The following is a 10,000-nucleotide window of genomic DNA, read 5'->3' as shown; positions in this document are numbered from 1 at the left end:
TCGATCGAAGGTAGAATAACCCGATTCTGCCTTGGATAGTTTTCTGCTGAAGAAGGCCAATGGGCGGGGCGAGCTGTTGACCACCTGTTCTAGTACTGCACCAATAGCGACGTCTCTGGCATCGGTGGAGAGAAGGAGAGGGGTATGTGGGATAGAAAAAGTGAGAGCCGCAGCAGTTGATAGGGCCTTCTTTGCATTGCAAAAGGCTGCATCTTGAAGGGAACCCCACTTCAGGTCCTTCGGCTTGCCCTTGAGGGAGGCGTAGAGGGGAGCAAGAGTGGCGGCAATGGCTGGCAGAAAACGGTCGAGGGCACTGGGAAGTTCTGAACGGCTGCTACCTTCTCAGGGAGGGGGTGGACACCTTCAGGAGTGATGCGGTGCCCTAAGAACGACACTTCGTTGGCGCCAAAGGTACACTTGTCGTACCGGACTACAAGGCCGTTTTGTTACAGGCGGTCGAGCACGATGCGCAGGTGACAGAGGTGTTCCTCTTTTGAGGAAGAGAACACAAGTATGTCGTCCACATAACATACACAGAAAGGGAGGTCCCTTAAGATGCCATCCATGAGATGTTGAAACGTGGCCCGAGCATTACGAAGGCCAAAAAAGGAGTAATTGAAGGTGTATGTACCAAACGGAGTGGTGATGGCAGTCTTGGGGATGTCTTCTGGGTTCATAGGCACCTGATAATACCCCTTCAGTAGATCGAGCGTAGAGAAAGCCTTTGCTTTGTGCAGGTAGGAGGTCACGTCGGCAATGTTTGGGAGGGGGTAGTGATCCGGTTCTGTTTGCATGTTCAGGCGCCTGTAATCCCCGCACGGACGGAGGGAGCCGGCTTTCTTCAGAACAATGTGTAAGGGTGACGACCATGGGCTGGAGGCCTTTTGTCAAAGGCCCAATTCTTCCATTTCGGCGAACGTCTGTTTGGCGGCTGCCAATTGTTCCGGTGCCAGACGTCTGAATTTTGCGAAGACTGGGGGTCCCGTCGTCTTGATATGGTGATAAATACCGTGCTTGGCAGGAACCGTTGGCCTTTGGCGAAGTTCTGAACGGAAAACTTCCGGGTACGACGTGAGGAGGTGGGCGTAGGCATCCGTGGGTGCGCTAATGTGGAGAGCGAGGTTAGAGGTGTCGACAAGTACGAGTCTGCGTTGACCAATCGTCGGTGGGCGACATCGACCAGAAGGTGGAAATGACAAAGGAAATCCGCATCGAGGATTGGCTTGGTGACGTCAGCAACGAGAAACTTCCAATTGAATTTACCGTTTCCGAACGATAATGTGAGGTTCTCGTAACCGTAGGTGGGTATCGCAGATCCGTTGGCAGCTACCAAGCGCATGTCGGCAGATATAGACAGACTATGTCGTGTCTTGAAGAGTTTCCTTGGCAAAAGAGAACGACAAGCACCCGTGTCTACCAAAAATCGCACGCCCGTTCCTGCATCCTGTAAAAAGAAAAGATTAGAAACACGGGAGGCCACCGCCACGAGCGATGGCCTACTTACACGTTTTTTGGCCACTGACAATCCTTGGCATATTTCTTCGCAGTTGCCCTGAATCTGAAGTGGTAGTAGCAAAACTGCGGGGGATGGGAGGTAGTAAGTGGCTGTAAAAGTGGTTTGTTGGGGCGCGAGCGATTGGTGGATGGTGGGCGGCTTTGTCTCTGCTTCGGCATGTCCCGGTGTGGGCGTGTATGTCCTACGGCATTCATGTCAGCTTCGGTTGACGTTGAATAGGCATCCTCGTCGTCAGGGGTGGAGGCGTTGATGGAGGTCTTGAAGTGGCTGTCCATAAGGGCGTCAGCTTTGGTCATCAAGTCCTTTATGGGTAAACTATTGACATCGTGTATGGCAGCGCGTATAGGTCCGGGTAAACGGCGTATCCAAAGGGCACGAAATAGGTTCACCTCACGAGGAGAGCCGTCTGTGGCAGGTTGAAGGCGAGCGATACTGGTCATTTCCCTGAAGGCAAGCGAAGCCCTTTGGTCCCCCAACGGTTGTTGCGAGAGCTGAAAAAGCTTTGCTACACGGGCGGCTGGCGACGGCGAGTACTGCTGCAGAAGGTATGTTTTGAGGGCGTCATATGCTATTGACGTGTCTCCTTATTCCCAAAGCCAGTCGGATATTTCCAGTAAGGTGTCCTCGGGTATCGTCGTGAGAACATAATCTGCTTTGGTGGTTGAGCGAGTCACGCCGTTGATGCGAAACTGGACTTCTGCACGCTGAAACCAAGCAAATGCCTCTCCGCTGGCGAATGGTGAAAGTTTCAATGGGGCGGCCGCAGCGCCAACTGCTGTAGTAGAGTTCGTCATAGTACCAACGATGGAGGGGCGAGGGAGGTGGGGGTGGAAGGCAATGGGAGCGAGTCGACTTCCGGGGTCACCAATGTGACGGTGATGAGAGAGAGGTTATGACTCAAAGGCAAGATGCAATCAACTGAGTTGTTTATTAAAGAACACTCTCCTTTATATATAAAATCTCAAAGCAACAAGAATTTTCATGTTCAAATATTGACAATGTTACAGAGGAGAAAAGCTGACATGAATTTTCATGTTCGTTTTAGTGCGAGGGAAGAGCGAAGATACAAGCATAATATATACAAAAGGAATTATGTACAATTGTGTGACACATGGTTGGTACAGTATAATGGGAAGAGACAATACTATTGAAAGGTCTGATGTATTTGTAATGAGATGTATTGTCCAAAAGAGGATTTTCGTGGTTTTCATGGTAACATGAAGTAGTGGAAGCCATGTTAACCTTAGGCACGTTTAGCTCCTGAAAATCGTATGTTTTGTGATGTTTAGTTCATATATTGCAGTCACTCTACCTTTTAGAAATACGCATTGTGAACCGCAAAGTTCGTGTCTTCTATTATATCCCACTCACCGTAAGCAATTCTTTAATGAATCCAAAAGTGCTGCTTGATTCACGATTTATTGGCCATTTATTTATTGGAATTCCTTTTCAGCTTCGTTATTCCTTCGACACAATGGCTTCCGGAGATGTGAGGAAGAAATTTGCTCTCAAGTCCAATGGGGAATTATGGACGACCGAGCCCTTGGACAGAGAGGAGTTCAAACAATACAGAATTCCAATAAAATTGACAGATGGAGTCCCTGGTAAGAAAACAAGCTTTAAAGTATAGTATAGTGATAAAGATAAAACAAACGATTCAAAACATTCAGATATGCAAGATTAGGAAACTTTAGACAATTATATAGTTATTCACTTAAATTAACCTTAGGTCACTGCTTTTACAATATTTAAATTATGTGCATACACCCTGCATCTTTGCTAATTTACAGTTATATATTTAGAATATTGTGTAGTACAAGCATAGAGAATTTTTTTATGGTCAAGGAAGCGGATGAAAGTCAATGGAAGTAAAACCGATTCATTTTATTCAACTGCGTAGGATATCTATGAATAAAGTAGTATCTTCGCTTCATACACAGATAGTCCACTGATCCTGTTGGGGGAAAATTGCTGAAATTCGCTGACTAGAAATTAGAAATTTATGTCAGTCGCTATATCCAGTAGCCAAAATAAACGTTTACGACTCTTTTACATATACGGTGCTCTGTTATCATGACATGTATATATTTCCTTAAGATTACATTTACTGACTTACTTATAAGATACATATTAACACGTTGTACGAAATAGTATATTAAAGTGAGTTCATTTTGTCTTTGTAGAACAAAACGTGTTAGGAATTTCGGATCAAAGGTCAAAATAGATTCAGATACTCGTTTCACTAATTTTTTTTTCCTCGAGATTTTTTCGCTCTGTATTATCTGGGATTAATTTTCCCGAAGAATAAAACCATTAATCCGTCTCTTAGTAAAAAGGGATTTTGGAAGTGACAGGTTTATTTGTGCTTTCAGAGAAGACGTTCAACAGGGTAAAAATATCTAATACACTGGCTTTATATATATATATATATATATATATATATATATATATATATATATATATATATATATATATATATATATATATATATATATATATATATATATATATATATATATATATACTCAGTCTCACAAGTTGTAATATTTTGTATCACCTCCAATTTTTTATAAAAAGATGAGTTATCTTTATACCTGTGTAATGCGAATGCTATAATATCTGTACTTGTAAACTGCAGATAACACAGCATCCAAGAATACCTTACATGTAACATTGTGTACCTCTGCCTTTGTCGTACTACAAAGGATTGTGTTTATTTTCACTTTATAATTTCAATTACGCTCATGCGATCGAATATAGTTTTGGAATTCCATTTACATAAGTGCTTCATTTAAAGCCAAGGATATTACGGAAAAATCACACATAGAACACAAAAAATATTGTATCGCCAATCCTTTGATTTAAATTCAATCTCATGAAAGTGAGGCGCTCAAGTATTTATAAAGAATGCCTGAATTGAGTGATTGGTGCAAAGCAAGATGACTTAAACCCTCTCATGATTAATTTTAATATTTCTATTTTTCCTCCTCCAGCGCACGAGCGAATGACGATCTACTGGATAACGGTGCAAGACTTGAACGACGTTCCGCCCGTCTTCGATTACCTGAACGGCATCTACGAAGTGGCATTGCCGGAGAACCGAGAAGTTGGAAAGTCTACGGGAATCAAGCTGGCCATTAATGACTCTGACGTCGGTAAGGTTTTGTGCAGCTGGATTTTTATACAATCTCATTTATATAATTTTCTATCGTTTGCTGAATGTTATTCCTAGCTGTCTTACTTCTTTGTCTAAGGCGAGTTTCTGAAAGAAAGGTTCTCTTGAATGTTTGTAACATACTGCACCTTTCGTGTAGAAGCAAATATTGATTGCAATGTAGGCTAGTTTTAGTATTAATATTATTTCTGGCTTTAATAATAACAACAATGAGAGTGACCATAATCAAGAAGACGATGAAGTCTTGCACCACATATACTTTGTAAATGGACTTAGAGGGGAACAAATAATATATTTGTAATATATATTAAAATTTCAAGCTATGGGATTATATACTATAACTTGTATAAGAGATACTCTTCCGTTATTTTCTAGCCATCTTCCATTTTACCTGCTTTCTAAGATCAGAAACCAGAATATTAGCTTTTACGTCTACAATATAGCTATCTTACGAAGATATAATGGCAACACTGCAGAACTCCTCCCGTCTGTCGTTTTATTCCAACCGCGAGGACATTTATATTGGGCGGCAATTTAAAACTCACGATATTTCTACAAACTTATTTTAAATATTTCTAGTTCAGTTTAGATTAACACCAAGTTATGGCTTTCCTTCAACAATAATTTAGTTCTTGTGGGGAAGGGGTTTCATTTTCTTAGTCAGTTTCAGTTCGTTTTTTCAGATGAAACCTACATTCTTAGAATCCACGCAAATTTCATCTTTCTTCTTGTACTATGAAAAAGAGCCTTTTCAAATACCATCTGACATAAGATTAGTTCTGCATTGTTAATAAATGCGCCCTACAGGATTACCACATATAATATGCCTTCGTGTTTTCTATATCATAACGCTTCTTATAACATTCTGTCATCTCCATTTATTAATCATCTCAAAATTACTATAGTTTATATAGCCTAAAAGTACTTTCTATAAAACCTCTAAGCACACGCATTTACACGCGAGGATATTTTCAACTCGCAAGAACACCTGATTTTCAAAACCGAATACCCAATTGAAACAAAGTACAAATCTTTATTGGTTTCACCTTCTCCTAGATGTTTACTAGATGTTTTGGAACATGTCTGAATAGCGGTGAGAAAGTCAGGATTTATACCTTGTTTCATTTACTCTTTGTGGATCTTTGCCTACATACACACACATACACACACACACACACACACACATATATATATATATATATATATATATATATATATATATATATATATATATACATATATATATATGTGTGTGTGTATGTGCGTGTGCATAAACACATAATTATGCATATATATAAACACAATTCTATATATATATATATATATATATATATATATATATATATATATATATATATATATATATATATATATATATATATATATATTTGTGTGTGTGTGTGTCTGTGTGTGTGTGTATGCATGAAGAATTTTCAATTTAATTTTTGTAGCAATATACGACAGCCATAGTACATAACTACTTACTAACACAATCAAAATAAAAATTACTTTTCATTTACCTTTGCAGCCACCTTCACATTCTTGACTACAGAAAATAATGATAGAAATAAATGAGTAGCGCTTCTTCACTGACTAATCAAACTTCAGTTTTGAAATATGACTCCTATTTTTTCATTCTCCCATTAGTGAACCTTTTCGAATTCGAGATCGTTGAAGGCAACGGCGAACAGAAGTTTCGGGTCGATGAAGCGACGGGCGAGATCCTCGTCAACAAAGTGCTGGACTACGACCATCCGGTGTATGATCGGAATGTGAGTATCATAGTGATTATGACCATGAATTTAATGTATTGTTTATGCAAAATCTATAGCTATGATAATATATTGGTTTTGTGTCTTACAAATAAAACTCAGATTTTATTTACCATTAAATTGCTGATAAAACTGTCAGATTTAACTTGACATTAAACTTATGATAAAAACTTTACATTCGGCACTTTCTTTGTCTCGCACAATTATTTTGTATAGTGAGCATACTTGCGTCTCTCTCTCTCTCTCTCTCTCTCTCTCTCTCTCTCTCTCTCTCTCTCTCTCTCTCTCTCTCGCTCTCTCTTCCTGTTCTGTATGAATTATTTTTTATTAGTATTCTGCATAATCTTTCTAAGAAACTTATAATCTTAGAAGAAAAATATAATATCTACTTAATGAATTATTAGAAAAGCTCACATTAATCAAAACAATTTCGGAATTGGGACTGAGATACAGCCAGCAGATTTAATGGGCTTAGAGCTTTATAAGTTGGGAGTGGGTGGGTCGTTTCTTAGTATTATTATTGATTTTCTAAGTAATAGATCTCAAAGAGTTGTTGTTGATGGGCACCATAGTGAGTATAGGAATGTGATATCCGGTGTTCCACAGGGTAGTGTTCTTGGCCCATTACTTTTCATACTATATACACATGACATGTGGTTTGGCTTAGAAAACAAGCTTGTTGCATATGCAGATGATGCTACTCTCTTTGCATCAATTCCATGCCCTGAATGTAGATCTGGGGTTGGTGAATCCCTTAATAGAGATTTAGCTAAAATTAGTGTATAGTGCAAATTATGGGGTATGAAGTTAAATCCTAACAAAACTCAAAGTATGATTGTAAGTAGGTCAAGGACGGTGGCTCCTCAACATCCGGATCTCAGTATTGATAATGTTTCTTTAAATTTGTATAACTCTTTTAAAATTTTAGGTGTGATTCTCGACAGCAAATTTACTTTTGAGAAACACATTAGGTCTGTGTCTTCTTCAATTGCACAAAAAATTGGCTTATTGAGAAAGTTTTGCAATATTTTCGGTGATCAATCTATTCCGAAGAAGTGTTTTAATTCTTCCATTTTACCTTGTTTTGAGTATTTTTCTCCTGTCTGGTCTTCAGTTGCTGATTATCATCTTAATTTGTTGGACAGAAACTTACGGTCTATTAAATTTCTTATTCATGATCTAGATATTAATCTTTGGCACCGTTGTTCAATTAGTTCATTATGCATGTTGCATAAGATTTTTCATAACTCTAACCATCCTTTACATTCAGATCTCCCTGGACAATTCTATCCTGTTCGTAATACTAGGCAGTCAGTTAATTCTAATAGCCAGGCCTTTTCCATCATGAGGCTTAGTACTACACAGTATTTTAGAAGTTTTATTCCAGCTGTTACCAAGTTGTGGAATGATCTTCCTGATCTGGTAGTTGAATCAGTAGATCCTCAAAAGTTCAAAGTTGGAGCAAATGTTTTTATGTTGACCAGACTGACATGAGTGTTTTTATAGTTTATATATGACATATCTTTTTTGACGTTGTTAATAGTTTATATATGACATATCTGTTTTGACGTTGTTACTGTTTTTAGGATGATTTATTGTTAATTTGTTCTCATCATTTATTTATTTCCTCTACTCACTGGGGTGTTTTCCCCTATTGAACCCCTTAGGCTTATAGCATCGGGCTTTTCCAACTAGGGTTGTAGCTTGGCCAGTAATAATAATAATAATAATAATAATAATAATAATAATAATAATAATAACAATAATATCCTGAAATACAAAATTTTATGTATTCTTAACACTGATTGATGTTGCAAAAAACTGTACTGTACTTCATACGATATATACACTGATTATGGACAATTTAACTATGCATGATTATACTGTAAATGAATAAATCACTAGAGTAGGTAGGATGTCAAGGTAATCACAGGATACAGTTCGGTTCAAAAGTCATGAAAAGTTGAGTGTCTAGGGAATCTAAAGCTCAAATGTTTTAAAGGAATTGTTGAGCGAATGAAATAAAATACGTAACGGTGAGTCTGTTGATATATATTTGTATAGTGTAAGAAGATGGAAAAGTTATTTTGAAAGGGTTGAGTTGCAAGCATATAAGGCGAAAAGTTCGTGTAAAGTTATATCTAGATTTGACACTCAAAGGCGGAAGAACCGTTGGAAGGATCATATTTATACTTCTTATTCATATATATTTATATATAAAGGCTGTATACACATACACCACCCACACGCACTCATATATAAATATATATATATATATATATATATATATATATATATATATATATATATATATATATGTATATATGTAAATATATATTTATATATACACACACATATATATATATATACATATATATACATATATATATATATATGCTGTATATATATATATATATATATATATATATATATATATATATATATATATATATATATATATATATATATATATATGTATGTATATATATATATATACATACACATATATATGTGTATATATGTATATATATAGTTTCATATATATATATATTTATATACATACATATGTATGTATATATATACAGTATATATATATATATATATATATATATATATATATATATATATATATATATATATATATATATATATATATAAACAGACACACACAAATATATATATATATATATATATATATATATATATATATATATATATATATATATATATATATATATATATATATATCTCAGCTCAACAATATTATCTATTTTTAAAGTCAGCAATATATGTATACTGTTACGAACAGCTCGCTTCATCAAGCAGGTGTAAGTGAAAACTGACCTCCCTTAAGTCAAATGAAATGAAATTAATTAAGTACTGATCGTCGAAGTATGGCCAATAGCTGCTGCAGCAGATTGATGAACAAGTTTTTTGTTCATCAATTATTGACATGCATCGACATATTAGTTCATTAAGAATAAATCATTCGTTATTTCTGATGACTCATCTCTCTATTGATATTTGTACAGAATTTAACATTGGGCACAATGAAGAGAAATCACAACTTCACTTTTATTGAAGTATAAATGCAAGTTTGATATAGAGTTCAATTATTACTTTTCAACAGTGATTGATTCTTTGGCAATGCGAGACTATAGACCGTTATTAATTGCTCACATCATCCTCTATGCTTACGCATATAGTGATTTCTGGTTCATCATTTATTATTACTGCTGTTGGCCGGGGTTATTGTTTTAAGCTGTTTTTTTGTGCTTGTCTGCTAGGTTCTAGGACTACACATGAATGTATTTGTGAATATCTATGATAATTCCCTAATTGCGACGATTAGATTCTATTAGAGAGATAGATTTGAATAATGGTGTCTTGTGTCAAGAAGGCTCGTAACTTATAAGCGCCAAAGTTTCAAATACAAAGCTGGGCCTACATATTAATTTTCTGAAAAATAGGTTTTACATTTTTACCATATGATTTTATCAGCACATGTCTATTATCAAAAAAGTCTTCTCTTTATAA

At 36.4% G+C, this 10,000-nt stretch overlaps 1 protein-coding gene across 1 annotated transcript in view; it reads left to right on the top strand.

Annotated features, from left to right (window-relative positions):
* The window catches only part of LOC137643218 (DE-cadherin-like), a 126,554-nt gene that overhangs the window by 45,337 nt on the left and 71,217 nt on the right, over window positions 1-10,000 (top strand). Inside the window, exons 15-17 of the mRNA XM_068376066.1 lie at window positions 2,970-3,120; window positions 4,510-4,671; window positions 6,339-6,463. Coding sequence (XP_068232167.1) covers window positions 2,970-3,120; window positions 4,510-4,671; window positions 6,339-6,463 — 438 coding nt within the window. The remainder of the gene's footprint in view (window positions 1-2,969; window positions 3,121-4,509; window positions 4,672-6,338; window positions 6,464-10,000) is intronic.

This window comes from Palaemon carinicauda, chromosome 6 (assembly GCF_036898095.1).
Source record: "Palaemon carinicauda isolate YSFRI2023 chromosome 6, ASM3689809v2, whole genome shotgun sequence".
Classification (NCBI taxonomy): Eukaryota; Metazoa; Arthropoda; class Malacostraca; order Decapoda; family Palaemonidae; genus Palaemon; species Palaemon carinicauda.
Note: the sequence above shows the minus strand (reverse complement) of the source record. Positions and strands in the feature narration are given on the sequence as shown.